Genomic DNA, 16,947 nt, shown 5'->3' with positions numbered 1-16,947 from the left:
TTTGAGCAGGCAATTCAGGTGATGTGATGAGACAGAGTGTGAAATACATATTTCCGTTCTTTCTCGTGCTCCCAAATGGTTTGACGTAATTACATAATCAAAGGTGTTTATGTTTTTATGCCGTTCCATCAACCTTTCATCTCAGACTCAGTAAAAACCGTGTGACTGCTCAATGATTGCTTGGCATGAAAGCACAGAAATTGAGAGCAGCCTTTATTGCTGCGTTTGGTCTGTCCTTTAGTCTTTGTGCGCTGAAATCATAAACCAACGGCGCAATCAAATGTATCTAACAGTGCCGCCATATCGTGGTTGTCTCGTTTCAGAGCGTCAGCACCAGTTGTTATAGCATCTAAAAGCTAATTATTGCAGCTCTGTGTGCCAGAACAGTCAACATACAGATTTAAATTTTGTCTTATTGTGTAAAGTGACGTGTTGATGGCTGTTTCTAGCACTGCAGAGTTTAAACAGAAGAGGCACATCACTGCTTAGTTTGGTTTTCACCGTAGATGTATCGGTTTTACACCTAAACACATCAAAACATGAAGAAATGCTGCACAGCTTCAATGCAAAATTGTGAGTTACAGCTGCAGTGAATGCATGCCAAGTGTTTGAGTTTGATTGGTTAATATGGCATAAATTACACCAATGAAAAGGTTACTGCAGTATGTCTGTATTGGAAACCAGACATGAAATCTTGGAAGGCTGGAAATGTTAATTATTACATCATTATGCATGCTGTTACAGAGAGTGATAGTTAACTTTGTGGCCAGTTGTCCTTTATGTGTTTACCTCGTGAACGAACTCATAAACTGAGGTTTCATGGAGTTTCCCTGAGTTTACTGCCGGTATTACCACTGTGTCAGCTGCTACAGTGAACAGAAATGTTAAATATTGTGTCTTTACAGGACCTTTTTGAAGGTTTAAAGGCCCGGTGTGTAGGATTCAGTGGCATGTAGCGGTGATGTTGCGGCAACAAACAAAATACTGGTCCTGATGCCAATACCCATGTTAACAAGTAAAAAATCTGATATTGATATATCAGCCGATATACACACAGTTTTTGCAATGATCCCTCATATGTGGATTTCAAGCACTTGTGACAAAGAGTAAGTGATAAAGGCAGGATAGTTTACTGTTTAACAATAAACTTTATTGTCCAAAATAAATAACATCAGTGTACCAAAACTCACCGAACTCTTCATATCGGCACATATTGGTCAAATTGATATATCTGTAAGAGGCCAATATCGGCCAATTATAAAGGCCAACAGATATACCGGTCTAATTTTTTCCTTGAAAAACAGTATGAAACTGTGTTGTCCTTTAAAGGTCCTATTGTGAAAAAAAATATATTTATATTTTTGAGTCTCACTGCCAATTTGTCAAAAACTGACACTTTGAGATGGCGGCCACCTGTAATAGGTCCTTTAAGGTCAGTTAGTTTATTCAGTATATTCAGTCATGGAAAATTAAACAAGTTTGTTTATTTAGTTTGTTTAGCCCTAAAAAAATTCAGTCAATGAAGATCTTTCTCATCTGATTAAAATGTCGTCCCAAAAACTGCATAGTGCACCTTTAATGCTTGCAGTCATATTGAGTTTATACATAAAATGCATTGACTTAGATGTAGATGTTGGTTTGAATTAAGATAATAAACGTAAGCTAATATGCAGGATTTTCTTTTGTTTTTTGATTTTTTTTACTACTATGATTTATTATTATTTGTATTATTATGGAATAATTTTCCAAAATAAAAGCACATAGAAACAAATAACAATAAGGCATTAAAATAAAATGAAAACAAGCAGGAAGTAGTCTATGCTCAGCCATATTCCAGCTGATTTTAAGCCAAACAAAGCTTCATTTTCGAGATATATATATTTTTTAAATAAATAAATCAGTGTACCACATGTACCACAGCTCAACACCGGCAGTTTGTGTAGTGAACGGGCGAGGCGCTGTGCATCATCTGCTGTGCGAGCCTGAGCTCCGCCACAGACAGTGAGAGACAGCCATGGAGAGCTGGACAGCGGACTGTTTTCTTTGTTATTTTTAAACTCCTGCAAAATCGCAACTATGACACTGTTCGCGGGGGCCGGCGCGCGTCCAGATTCCCGATGCACTCGAAAGCAGCGACGAGATTCCCACCGGTGAAGTATATGTCACTTTTTTTCTTTTCTCCCCCTTCCTCTTCTCCTCTCTGTGTGCCCCCTCTCAGCTCAGCTCAGCTCAGCTCGGCTCACAGATTGGGATTGCGGTAGTCGGGGAGGTGGGGGGAGAGATATGTGCCATCGCTTCGCTGGCTGTAAATCTGCTCGGATATTGATGTGGGGTTCCCTCCGTGTCCTCTGACTGGTTCAGGAGGAGGTGTGTGGGGGGGAAATGTCTGCGGTCGTCATGTTTGTTCGCTCAAGCTCAGCAGCTGTTAGCGGCGGTAGCGCTGATATTAATAGGTGAATAGTGTGACAAAGTTGTGCACTTGTCGGTCGGCTGCTGAAAAGGCCTGGCTGTGGCTGTGTGTGTGTGTGTGTGTGTGACAGTGTATATAAATGTGTGTGTGTACGGAGTTTGTTTCTGGCTCCCCTCCCCCACCAGCCGCTGCCGTTCTGCTCATTCTGGAGAGGCCAAGACATGAATGTGATGAGAGGCTCACTTCAGAGGAACAAACGGATCCAGTTTCGGGGTAAAAAAAAAAAAAAAAAAGGGGGGGACGTTTTTTCCTTGAATTCACGCCGATGTATTCCTCCCCCCCCCCGTGAGGCCGCACACCTGTGACCGCAGAACCGCTCGTTTAAATATCAATGCGCTAACCGAGCGGCGCTAGGTGCCGACGCATCCTTGAACGCACAGGTAGCAAAGATGACCGCCAGGTTGGTTTATCCCTCACTGATCAGAAAGCTGGACATGTTGTTTTTCTCTCTCTCTTCATGGTCATCATCAGTCCTGCACACCTGGGCCTTCTGCACGTGCTGCTCACACTTCAGGAAAAGCTCTGGTGCCAATTTACTGTCTTTGTTCAATCAGGGAAGTGATTTGTATCTGTATTGAACTAGACAGAGAGTGGGTGTGCCCTGAAGGGAATGTAATGGCATCCATTAAAAAAATCTTTTTTTAAAAAAAATAAAAAAACAAACCCGAGCTGTCAACCTGTTTTCCATCCCGTCGACTCAAAATGTAATTTAAAGGAAAGTCAGGGGAGATGTGTGTTAAATCAACCTTGTTTTGATTCCTGGTCACAGCTGTCAAGGAATATTAGCTGCTGCGTTTATACGAGAAAAGAAACATGAGGAGGGTTTTTATTTAATTTTTCTGCGCTGAGGTTACATCAGGAAATCGACACTGTATCTAGGAAGCTCAAACATAAGCTGTATGTGCAGATGCACTGTTGGCACAGCTGTGTCTTTGCTCAGCGGGACAAAACACGAGGACCAGGATGTGTCCTTGAACGAGACATCCGATACCTGAAATCATAGGTATGCTTTTCTGCGGCTGACCCTGAGCGATGATGGCAGGGGGATGAATTGAGGAGACGCTCCGATCAATAACATATGCAGTGCTGCTTGTATCAGCTTATAGCGGAGAGACCATCACTATCGCCTCATACTGTAAACCTCGAGTGAATCTTTCAGTGTGATGATACACTAATGCTAATTTGGATGAGGCTGGTGTAGTAGTGGTGTAAAGTAATGATATGCTCATGCATATAAATCAGAGGATGTTACTGCACACTACATTAACACTAAACTCGTACTACTGCCCAGTAGAAAGCTGCCTGCGGCTGCACAGAGAGCACTGAGGCTCCACGACTCTTGGCCTGGATTACCATAACTCTGAATGTGACCCAAACCACATTATAGCCCATTAAAACCACATTATAAGCCTGATGACTCCAGCTCTCAGCTTCTGCCTAGCTTTGCAGATGTTATGAAGAATATGTGGTAACAGAGGAAGTGTAGTGTCGTGTCATCGTTTTTCTGAGTTGATTTCCAGTCGTTCTACTGAGCCAGCGCCGTGCTGTAGTAGCCGAAGAATGTATTCATATATTCCCTCTCATCTGAATGTAAACGGACGTCGTCATCGTACTGAGCGTGCTGCATTTAAAGGTGAACCAGACGCCCCTTTCTGGTGTTGAAGCTTTAGAGTAGCTCGTCTTGTTTTTGTTTTGTTTTTTTCAAATCCTGTGGATTTCCGCAGAATTTGCATCAATTTTAATGTTCAGCTGGAAACTGGCCTCATGATGAGTTTTTCATGAAAATCTGATAAAAATGCAAACTGTGCAAAATTTAAGAAGTCCCTCAAGAGGAACTGCTAGTCCTTTTTCCAACCAGGCACGTGGCGATTATGACACATAATTGATCGACCCTTTATCAGCACCGGATCTGTTCATATGAATTCACTTGTTTTTGTTATTCTGTTGATACTGCATAGAATTTTTGGGGCCTTTCGATGATGTGATGAAACTGCGTCTCACTCTGTATTTTTCCTCTTTGCAGGAGTTTTTTTGCAGTGGCATAAGTAGAGGTCTGGATCTAATAGTCGTGCAGCGTGGGCTCTACGGGGACGCAGTTTATGGATGCTGGGACTATGAGCATAAGCGACAAAAGGGGCTACTTAGCAGACTTGGGAGGCAGCTTCACTGAGGATGCACCCAGACCTCCAGTCCCGGGGGAAGAGGGTGAGCTGGTGTGCAGCGATGGACGCCAATACAGCAACCTCGGCTTCTCCTCGAAGAACGAGAACCTTAAAAGCGAGGCGTCTGTGGCTACGCCCAGGCGACCTGACCTGGACCTGGGCTATGAGCCGGAAGGAAGTGCTTCCCCTACGCCACCCTACTTAAAGTGGGCAGAATCGCTTCACTCCCTCCTGGATGACCAAGATGGCATCCATCTGTTTAGGACGTTCCTCAAGCAGGAGGAGTGCGCAGACATGTTGGACTTCTGGTTTGCGTGCAGTGGCTTCCGCAAACTCGAAGCCAATGAGGGTAACGAGGAGAAGAAGTTAAAACTGGCGAAAGCCATCTATAAGAAATACATCCTGGACAACAATGGGATTGTTTCCCGACAGATCAAACCAGCTACCAAGTCCTTCATCAAAGACTGTGTCACGAAGCTTCACATTGATCCTGCAATGTTTGACCAGGCTCAGACTGAGATACAGACGATGATGGAGGAAAACACCTACCCTTTATTTCTTAAGTCTGACATATATTTGGAATATACACGGACAGGAGGAGAGAGCCCCAAGCTGTACAGCGATCATAGCTCTGTTTCTGGGAATGGAAAGGGCCTGTCGGGTTATTTACCGACTTTAAACGAAGACGAGGAGTGGAGATGTGACCACGAGCCGGAGGAGCAGCCCGAGTGCGACCCCACACCGAGCAACCGGCTTACTCAGAAGCTGCTAATGGAGACGGCGCCACAGCGTGTTGCCAGCAGCGCGAGATTCCAGGACGGTCACGAGTACAGGTAAATCCTCCCTGCAATCTAGAAAGCTTCACTTCAGCTCTAACTGCACAGCTCTTCTCTGCAAACTGCTGAATTAGAAATAAACCTGAAACCCCACAATACCATGAACGCTGCTTGAAGTTTTTTGAAATGAAAAGCGAGTGAGTGTAGCGCAAGAGACAGCTGATGGGAGGAAGGTGGTGTGTTTCCACCTGTGGTGGAGAGGAAATGTCAGAGGATGCACTTGTTGTTAGAAGATTGAGGAAAGTGTTCTTTGTTTTTCTTGTGGAGGTACTGTGGGATTCATGCTTTCCCATTGGACAGAACTTGATTTATGTGTTTTGAAATCACTTATCCTGGACACTGTAATCTTCCCCTTCCTCTTCCTCCTCCTCTTCTTAATGTTGAGTCTTCAGCTATGAGAAGTGGCATCATAGTCTGTAATGAAATGAGATCCGTACACCCTCTTCTTTACGTCTTAATGTGCACATATGCTGTGCGCTTCCTGAATTTGCAACAAGGACTGTGACAGCGTGCTCCTGAAGGGTGGAACCGTTTTATATTTCATACACATTTGTATCAAAATCAATACAGAAGTAATGTTTTGTTTTGTCCAGATTGAAATAGAACACCCAAATCAATACCAAGGTTCGGTAGAGCAAATTGCTCACCAGTATTTGTAGGTAGGTAGTCTGTAAAGTTTGTTATTTCTTTGGACTTTTTTTTGCTGCAGTGCCAGAGCTGACTGTGTCGTCCAGCTATGTGTGTTTGCAACAGCAGCAGCTTTTCATTCTCAGTGTGAGAGGTCACAGCAGATTCACACAGATGTTATAATCTGTGCAGTGCCAAATCTGCGGATATTGAGGCCTAAAGCCACTAGCTGTTAGCAAGTTTAATGTGTGTAGATGTTTTTCCAGCTGTTTGTTTTTTTGAATGACCATTGTTTACCTGCTCCTCGTCTGTTTCTTCTCCTTTGACGCCTGAGTTCTCTGCATTTTGTGGCTGTTTGTGATTCTTGCAGAACCGGTTAGTCTTCTTTTTAACCTGATGTTTATGCTCGTTTGGACTAAAGAGGTACATTTTTTTGGTCAGTTAGTTGAGAGCATTCAAATGCAGTAAAATGTATGAAGCTGAAACTCAAACAGCAACATTTGGTCATGTTAGCCTTTGCATCTTTGGGATGATTTTCTGTTTTAAGGGTCTTTGTGTTGTGTTGTGCAATGCTGTCCGACTGTCATGGATACTAAATGGAGACATTGATGATGTAAACAGTAACACCTGAATGAGTGAGGCAGGGTGAGAGTGTTCAGATCTACCCAAGGAAAAAATGACATGATTTTGTTTTTATAGAAAAGGTTTCTTTTATGATCCACAGTACAAATGAGCTTGTATGAGGTTTTTTTTTTACTTGTTCAAGGGGTTAAAGTATTGCAGATTTTATTTGATAACTGTTTGGACTGTTGTGCACATTAGTCTTGCTGCAGTAGTCGGTGTTATCAGTGTTACACAGTGTTACATTACATTACTTTTCCACCGCCCCAAATGTTGTTCTGCCTTGTTTTCTATCAATACTTAGTGGAACAACGGATGCTACAAATACAAAGTAAAGGCGTTCGCTCCATACAGCATTTTACTGACAGTAGGATGAGGGTTTGTTGATATTTCAGATTTAAACCCAGTGCTAATTAGAAAACCTGATGATGTTAATGAGTGAATAGAAGTTGGTTACCTCACTGAGAAGTTGGAGGTGTGCAGCATGTCCGATCACTCCCCACATACTGTGTAAAAGTACTCATTGCAATAGTCAAACTGATCCGCTGTCAACAAATGTTGAATAAAAATTGTGTTTTGACAGTTAAATGTTTTTAATGTGAAGCTACAGCTACAGCAAATGCTCAGTTTTCATTAGCAAGTTATTAGTTATTATAGTGGTGAGACCGTTGGTAACATCAGTGTTTTTTCATCGGCAGACACACATTTAGTGATCTTGTGCATTTTAACTCATACTACGAATTTTCCTTTCTGCATGGCAACAACCTCCAACCTTTTCTGCTCACACTGTGCAGACCAACTGGGCCACAACCCGGCTGCTAACTCAGAACCCCCTGGCCAGTTTTGTCCAGTGACAATCTCAATAAAGTTTATTCAGATAACAGGGCTGTGTCTGTGTCCTAAACAATGTTGACTGAAACAGAGAAAGGCAGTGTTACCTTAATTCTACTATGTGCAGATAATAGGAAGAGTAAAAGAAAAATGTGGAGTTGCAGAAGGTTAGAAGTTCAGTTTTACATCCCAGCAGTCAGTTTTAGCCACAACATGTAAAATACTAATCCGACAGAATTGAAGCGAGCTCACTATAGTTAATAACGGAGGTTTTGACAGCAGCCACGTGGGAAATCAAAACGTTGAACTGCTCAGACATGCCAGTAATCCATCAGATCGAGGAAATGTATTATGTGTCGTGACCCGCCCTCAAAAGACGCATCAAATGATGACCGATCCAGCAAAAAATTCAAGCTCGTTCTAAAATTAGTTTAGGAAACCAATTCTGGGCTAAAATTGGGTTTAATCCGTACAGTTTCTGCCAGGCTTAATACACAGCAGCAAGCTGCTTGTGATCCTCCAGCATAAGAAACTGTATCGTGTCAAACAAATGAGAGGGAGGTTAGCGTTGGTTACATGCTAATGCTTTCGGTCTCTAAGAAAGAAACATCAAATGAAGGCGTAAGTTACTGCTCACTACAATAACTGATGTCACTGCTGGTTTGAACCCGTAAAACTTAAGAACCCAGGGAAATTTAAGATCCTAATGTGATTGTAGTTATCGTTTAATCATCATATTATCATCATATTGTGATTATTTTGACGGATTATACGATTGTAATATGATTCACAATTAGTGGCAGTGATAGTTTTTGCATCATAAGGTTAATGTGCTATGAAAAAACGATCATAATCATGGTGATTTGACTTTGTTGGGGTCTTTACCAAACAAACATCTTTGTAAGCAGCCAGACTTGTAAGTGCGGCACAACAGTACTTTATATTGTCACTAGAGCCTGACTGATTTTTAGGGGCGATACCGATGTTAGGGAGTTGATATTGATATCGATATATCCTTCTATTTTTGCAATGATCCCTCAAAAGTGGTTTTTAAACACTTGTGACAAAGATATGTCACAGATTCAGGATATCTGACACTTAAACAGTCATCAACAGTGACATCAGTGCACTGAAATTCACACATCTCTGGAAACCCCTGACAACTTTTCTGCTTTTTCTGTATTGGATGCTGCACTTGTCCATATTGTGATTTCAATAATGTTTTGATTAGTTGCGCTGCCATAATTTGTGATTCTACCATTCCTTTAAAGAGTAATGGACGATCACTTCACAGTTGGACACCACAGAAACGTTCCCATTTTTGATCTCTGCTGCGGCGGCACCAGTGTTAAGAGCACAGACAGGAATTCATGTCTGCTGACAGACAGATAAGATTCCTTTCAGATAAGATTCTCGTCGTGACTCAAACACTTACAGTAAAGGCAGTGAAGCTAGATAAGACAAGTGTTAAAATACCAGATCACAAAACTGAACTCGTGTGGTTCAGTTCAGTTCCTTTCTGTGGTCTGCTCTTGTGTCTCATTACATTCTCCAGTGTTGGCATGCAGCTTTTCTGGTTGATATCCGCAGGACGCGAGATGAAGGAAGTGTATGTTTGTGTTCAAGGGCAATTTCATTGGAAGTCGTTTGCTTGAAGAAGAAGAAGAGAAAAATATAGGAGTTTTAATTAATGAGGTTTATTTTCACATCATTATTTCAGCAATCAAGCTTTTTTTGGCTGGAATTACAGAAGGACACGCTTCATTTTTAAATAGCCTTTTAGCAGCACCCGGCAGGTTTTTATGAAACTGAATTTTTTTGCACCAGTCGTGTCTGATGTCTTCACAGCAGACAGGCAACAAAAGATATTAAACAGTCTTTCATATCAGCTTTCACAGATCAACCGACTTGAAACAGAATGACCTATATGTTCATTAATGTTGGGTGTGATTTGTGAAATGTGAACAGCTCAGTTTTGTTCTCATGTCGTTTACTTTAAAGGCAAAACTTCACTGTTTTTTCATTTTTAATGAAAATTGTTGCTTTTCAGTGATCAAAACGTAACAACTTGCATGCTGGAATAAAGTTGAGACAAACGTGAAATATCAATAAGGATGAACAAACTTTTGTTTTTTTAGAAAGTAAGCTAACAGATTTTTTTAAACCTTGCATGTATTTAACAGTTGACATGAGAGGGAGACAGGCAGGATAAAGAGAATATCATTTGGAAGTTTTGATCACACATTGAGGTCACCTGAGGACAACATGGCCAGTATCTTGTAACTTTATCATATCTAAAACATGTTTGACAAACCACAGCCATTTCTTGAACACTTGAAATTATTTTTATGCAAGTTAATTAAATGAAATCCACATGGATGCAGCCTCTTTCTCTGAATATTGATCATTTATATGAGATTTCTAGGATGGTGATGGCATACCTGGTGTGTTTGTTGTATCTTTTATCATTTGAAATAGAAAAATATAAACACTGAATTGTTTTGTTTGTGATGATATGCATACATAAGGAATATAAAACAAGGAAACAACATGATACATGAGTCATTTCAGATAAAAATTAACCATTTTTCAAGTGAATATCCATTGATTCTCTACGTACAGCACTGTTGTTATCATCTATTTTTAAGGCTGGGTAACGAACTATGATCAAGTATCGAAAAATGTTATTTGATACCAAATTTTGGTACCTAAGGAGGTAATCTCATCAGCATCAGTGAGCCAAGTAGCATGCAGCATGCTCGTTGTGTCAAGATCTAATAGTGCAGGTGATTGGCTATCTCGAGGCACGCAAGAAAATGACTAGGTCACGCCCAGAGGCGGGGCTCATAACGTGTATGTCTAATGTAGTCTTTTGTTAAAATGGACTTCATAAAATTGGTATCGAAAAAAGTCTCGTTCATGAACCGGTATCGAATTTTTATATTAACGACACGCAGCCCAATTTTTTTGTCTCTGAGATGTTTCTATAATGGCTCGGCACCCGTAAGCAGTGTTGCAGAACACTCAAAGAATCATCTCATCCGTCTCTCATGAAAAACCAGAATAAATTAGATCACTGTTTGCTTCCTTCCCTTGCCATTTCCTTTCAGTTCTCATCGTCAGAAACGTTGCCACATATAACGACAACATTTTCTGAGGACTGCACTTTTTTATTTGTCCCAACTCTTCAGCAACCTGGCGCTGTAATTATTCACTGTTGTTGAATGTAGATGCTAATGAAAATCAGTGGGTCACAAAGGTTTCGTTTTGAACTCCGGGTGCTTCTGCATTCCAAACAGGGAGAAAGACGGGGATGAAGGCTTCAGGGAATTCCAATTTGAATAAAAAGAGATGATGCCTAACATCTTTAATTCATGTGTACAAAGCCCTGTAAGAAGTGCGTTCAGCAAAGTCAATCACTGAGAATGTAAATGGAGTCAAATGAAGCTCCCCCCCACACCTTTATCTGTAGGCACTTTTAAAGAATGTGCATCAAAATGGGACCTGCAGGTATACTCCACCGCTCAATACTCTGGTATTGAATTCAGTGAGATCACAGAGGCTGCCAGCAAAACACCAGTATACTCACTGTGGCTGTAGGTTTGTCTGGATTACACCAAACAAAAGCAAGAGGAGCTTCATGGTGCATTGTACTGTAACTTTTATGACTTTAAAGGTGCAATACGTATGAAATTTAATTCAGAACATCCTGTCTTGTGATACCACTTTGTATCTCAAGAGGCCATAGTCTGATCAGCTCAGGTCTCTGGAAGTGGGCACGGACGCTGGGCCGATGATGTCAGACCTCCCTCTCGCTCCTCTCCCACTTCAAGTCTCTCCTGAACCCACCTAACTTCATTGTCTCCGGAGTCAGGTCTGGTCAGAGTCATTGTAAATGACCTCAGTATTGTATTCCCATCAGTCATCAAACTGAAATCTGCTGGTCTCAGAGGCTTTGTTTGGTCCCTGTCTGGAGAGGATACTATATTTCCTGCTCGACTGGCTATATGCTGCATTCACATGCTCCTCCGATGGTCCCATTTCCAGAGTCGGAAAGTCGTTCTTTCGACTTCGGTGTGTGTCATGAGGGAGCAACATGGACATCGGAAAGATTTTTTGCATTTAATCACTCAGAGTTTTTAAAAAACACCTTTCCAGTAATTGAGTGACAATGAAGCACAAAGAAAATGGTAAATTGACTCGGACTCGGCAACCAATTTACCTTTCAAGGTTTTTTTTCGCCTTGATCTCTCAAGGCGAAAAAAAACCTTGAAAGTTAGCATGGCTAACTGAGCTAACAAGCTAACGGCAGCTACAGTTAGCAGGTGTACTCTGGTGATGTGCGATAGGCAGCCAATTCTTACATGCTGCACCTTGATGCAGAGGAAACCATACAGTCATCAAACCAAATAAGCAGAAGTGATGTGTGAATAATCTTAGTGTTCTTCCTCTTACAATATCTAACCATATTTTATATTGTATGCTGTTAAGAGTTTTGTGCACTATCTTTGCTTCTAAATGCATTTTCACAGTGTCACGGTCTGTTTCCTTATTGTTTTTTCTTAGCATGTCTTGTATTTCTTCTTTCTCTTCCAGGCATGCACCATGTCGGGAGCCCATCAACCCGTACTATGTCAACACTGGTTATGCTATGGCTCCTGCCACCAGCGCTTACGATAGTGAGCAGCAGAGTATGTCCAGCGACGCAGACACAGTTTCCCTCACCGACAGCAGTGTGTATGTATTTTTCTCATCCCACACATAGACATTTCATGCACTTCATTTAAGTCGTTACACCAGGTCATGAAGGCTGTGCCTGGCTGCATATTTGGCTGGAACACAAGAGATTTGTGCTAAGTATTCCCAGTTGTTATTTAAAAGGAAGGTGGGCATCGCTTGAAGACTGAAATAAGGGATTTACTGACATCAAAATTGCACTTCTTGCCAGTTTTTACCTGCACATAACAACAGAAGCAGCAAAGAAAGTAAAGTCCCATCTGCTCATTAGCCAAACCAGTGAAAGCTTTAAGAATTGATCTGTAATGCAAATTAGGAATCCTATAAAATCTCTCTCAGCAGATATAAAACCAAGTCTGATTGAATGTGCAGAAATTAAACCACTAACCAACTGACCTCTTTTGCAAATGTTTCCAAAGAGCTTCTTTATAACCACAGTTCTTAAAAGCAGAATGTGTCTCCCCTCACAGGTGACTCAAGAGGTAACTATTTGGGCACAAGCATGAGGCCAAAGTCAATGTTTTTTACTGTCTGGGATCAACTGCACACAGGACTCCAGTTATGTGCTGATGAAAGAAGATTTGAAAACTAATGTTTTCTAGGTGCAGAGATGGCACTGGGGAATTATGCTAAAGAAACTTCAAAGCTCGCACAACTGGACAAAAATGTGTTTGAAGCTGAATGGATTAGGGGCTGTTATCAGCTAATTGGTCCAGAGCTTCCAGCACAGGAGAGTTTGAAACCCAGCATGACCAATAGCACATGGAACTACAGACTCACGGATGTGTAGCATGTAACCGTAATCTGCCAGACCACTTGTGGTGCAGGAGGGACACAATATGCCTGTGAGAATGTCTGTCCTGCCGTACTGATTAATCAAGACTTACAAGGTGTTCGTTTTAGGCGGAAATGCATCAGAAAGCTTTCAACTTCAAAGCCGCCTGTGTTGTTTATTCATGAGAATGTATTATGAAAATGTCTTTGTTGTTAATTCCAGAGATGGGGTTCCACCCTACAGATACCGCAAACAGCATCGCCGGGAGATGCACGAAAGTGCCAAAGCAAATGGGCGAGTGCCACTACCTCATATTCCAGTGAGTTATTCATGGGTTCTTTCTCTTCCCCTCTCACTTTCTGCATCTGCGCCTCTCTTTAACTGTCTGTCTCTGCCGTATTTTTCTCTCCTCCACCATTGGAGATGTGCATATTTAAGTTCTGCTGTGTCGCAGGGCCTGTGATGGAGTATAAGAATAGCTGATGGTGAAAGAGAAGGCTGTCTAAATGCAGCTTGATGCTTTCCTAAGCTGTGTGCGATGAAGCCTAGCAGACATGAAACCTCCCCTGTGACAGCCTGATGCCTCCCTCTGCAGCTTATGCTGTCTCTTGGTAGGAAAACCCCGGCCCTAATTAGGCCTCGGAGTAAAGAGTCAAATTAAAACCCAACACGTAGCATCCCATTAGGATGCATGAATTGACTGTATAGTAGAGCACAAATCCCCAAAGCACAACTCTCACGTTTCCCAGCCCCAGCAGATTAATCGTGACTTCACTTCATCGGCAATGAGAAGATTGACTGTTCTTGTGGGACTTTTTTTTTTTATTTAAAAAATGTCACTTTGTTTTCCAACCTTACTTCTTTTTTTGTTGTATAAATTGGTGCCAAATCAGGAGTTAAACTGCTTTGAAGTATCATAATTGCAGTGCAGTAACTTGTGCTGACAGCAGAGGAAATAAATGTCACTCATGTGCTTATTAAGGCCAAGTTTGTTTGTGAAGCACATTTTATCCTCATAAAGTGCCTTACATAATGCATTCAGAGAGGCATGAGGAGATTATGTATGTCACTTAAGATATGTTTCCTATTTTGAAATATGAAATGAAACAAAAGGTCGGTAACAGATCTAGATTGAATTCTCCTCGCTGTAGAGGATATAGAACCTGCGAGGTAAATTATTTATGATGGGAAAGTTAAACTCCAACCTCTGTTTCTATATCACGCAGAAAGCATGGGAACAATGTTTGTGTGGGAAAATAAAACACATTTTAGTATCAGTAGTATTCAGTGGTCTTGCTGCATGTTATTCCACATTTAAATGTATGATCCCTTTGGATGTTGACACTCGACACTGTCCTCTTTTAATATTTCCTGCTTGTGTTTTAATCCCTTCGTATGCTCACTGACGGGATGTAAAGGGGTCAGGGTGGTAAAGCTGGGCCCATATGGTGTTGACAGTAGTGCAGCAGTAACAGAAATTCAGCGCTTACAGTTTGACGTGTCGTCCCCCAGCGCCCAAACCGGATTCCAAAGGATATACATGTGGAGCCGGAGAGGTTTGCTGCAGAGCTGATCAGCAGGCTGGAGGGCGTGCTGAGGGAGCGAGAGGCTGAGGAGAAACTAGAGGAGCGGCTGAAGAGAGTACGACTGGTATGTTCTCTTTATTTCCTGAAGCATTGTCCACTGTTTAAAAAGCACAAGTGGGTCCACTGTTTTGTTAATTTATGTGCGTGCGTATAAGCAGCATCTTTCAGGAGATGTTGCAGACGTGCACACTGTGGAGCCACTGTCTCTACATTAAATTACATGAACATAATACAATGGAGGCTGTGCAGGGAAGGAGAAGGAACACACAGTTTTTTTTTTTCTCAGAGTGATTCTGAGCTGCATTTACTCAGTAAAGTTTCACATTCAGGTCATATGAAGCGCTGAATATTCCTGCCAACATGTGAGCTTCTGGTGACACCAGCTGAATAGTAATAGGTGCCATGGGGGAAAGAAAATTGAAGTATGGATCACTTAAGTAGAGGAAGTTTGGGGCCAAACCAACAGTTTTTTAAAATATTCTTTTAAATCAGCCAATTATTTACTTGATTAAAGGTGCACTATGTAACAAATTCCTTATTTTATGTGAGAAATGGTATGAAAACCTAAAGATATTCAGCTCACTATCATATAGCACCGGGTGATATGGCCTTAAATAATATTGTGATAATTTAGTTTAAGGCTGTACAATATATATCTTGATATCTACTCAGAAACAATTCATAAATGCTCGGAGTGGGCCACAAATATCATGATGTTTTTGACCAAATATCTAACATGATATATGGTCTCATATCATGATAACAATATCATTTCGATAAATTGTCCAGCCATACCATCATATAAAACAAAGAAAAGCAGTGAGTCTTCACATTTGACAAACTGGAATCAGACAATATTTGGAATTTTACTTGAAAAATGAAACAATTAATTGATTATCAAAATATTTGCAAATCAATCTGTCCGTCAATCCCCTAAACAATTAATAGAATAAGAAACTTGATATTTTTGTTGATGTTGAATCCTGATGTGTTTGTGGGTGACGTTCAGAAGACAAAATATGAGTAAATGTCTCAGTTCTGATTTCTAATGACTCTTTTTTCACCTGAATAACACCTGAACAACTGATTTACTTCATTAAAAGAATGATTAAATAAATTATGATCATAGATAGTGTACTGAAAAGCAGACTGAAAGTTGAGCAGTATCGGTAATCGCCACCAAAGCCTGTTTCTGAGCCAGAAAGCGAGATGTGTGTCTGGCCGTTGGGCTTAAAGTTTTCAGCAACAAAGGAGACTTAAATCCGTCTGGCCTTAATGAAATTAATGAGGCTAGCCATTTGAACGTGGAATAAAAAAACATTATGAATCATTTGGAGAATTCAATCCTCGGCCTGTCAGCGATCTGGCTTTGTCGATGAATCAGATGGAGCACCTGCACGCTCGGCCACTTGTAAGCCCGGAACAGTGTGCTGCCTGTTTGATGTCACTTGAACGGTGATGAAATGGTTGCTGCTACCACAAATGAAAATCTCTCTCAGTGCACGGTGCCAAGTATTTAGTCTCAAGGCAGACAATTTATGTGGTTTGGCCCTGAAAGGAGAGAAGCTGCCGTCACACGGCCCGAGGTTTGCTTTATTAAACCTGGCGGCGAGCTTGAAATGACTGCCTTCGTCAAGTGGCGCTCCGTTAGAAAAGGAAAATCAGAGGTATTAAAAATGATACGGTTATAATGTATGAAGCATTTCTGCAGCAAAAAAAATCCACCATCTGGTTAAATATTGATGTTTTTATTTTATTGCTGTGAGGAAAACATCCACAGGATTTCACGAGGATGTGAGTAACTAAACTTACTGCCACACTTCTGTCACACAGTCGGCTAAGAATTAAATTATGGCGCCAATTTAACGTAATCTCTTGGAACAATGGACCTTGTGGCCCAGCTATGCACTAGATAATTCACATAAACAAGAGCAGCAGCGTGCTGTGCGCAAAACCAAATCAATAGCAAAATGACTCATGTGAGCGGGATGATCATTACTCGCTTGTCCGAGCAGGATTTCTATTTAGTGATAACAAGATAACGGAGCATACAAGCATGTGTACTGTTACGCTTCACGAGGAGAGGCATCGTGTTGTATAAATGAGCTTGACTGTTGTCAGTGAATCCACATCCACCACCTCTGTAACCTGTGGAATCTCAACTGTCTGCTGTTGTCAAGGATTTTCATTTCCAAACACAAAGTGTGGAAAAATACGCTCAAAAAAATGAAGATGTTCTGGTTTCATGGATAACGCATCAAATATTAAAAACCTGCCACAACATCTGTGGATGCATATGGCT

General features: G+C 41.3%; 1 protein-coding gene across 2 annotated transcripts in view; it reads left to right on the top strand.

Annotated features, from left to right (window-relative positions):
• The first annotated feature begins 2,078 nt into the window (after positions 1-2,078).
• The window catches only part of axin1 (axin 1), a 28,246-nt gene continuing 13,377 nt past the window's right edge, over positions 2,079-16,947 (top strand). Inside the window, exons 1-5 of one of the 2 annotated variants that reach the window (XM_073495214.1) lie at positions 2,079-2,150; positions 4,494-5,465; positions 12,144-12,284; positions 13,282-13,378; positions 14,572-14,709. In XM_073495214.1, the coding sequence (XP_073351315.1) occupies positions 4,570-5,465; positions 12,144-12,284; positions 13,282-13,378; positions 14,572-14,709 (1,272 nt within the window). In that variant the 5' untranslated portion in view covers positions 2,079-2,150; positions 4,494-4,569. Of the gene's footprint in view, positions 2,156-4,493; positions 5,466-12,143; positions 12,285-13,281; positions 13,379-14,571; positions 14,710-16,947 lie in introns of both variants that reach the window. The other variant, XM_073495213.1, reaches the window with a different exon arrangement.

This window comes from Pagrus major, chromosome 23 (genome assembly GCF_040436345.1).
Source record: "Pagrus major chromosome 23, Pma_NU_1.0".
Taxonomy (NCBI): domain Eukaryota; kingdom Metazoa; phylum Chordata; class Actinopteri; order Spariformes; family Sparidae; genus Pagrus; species Pagrus major.
The sequence above is the reverse complement of the archived record's forward strand: the minus strand, read 5'-3'. Positions and strand labels throughout refer to the sequence as shown.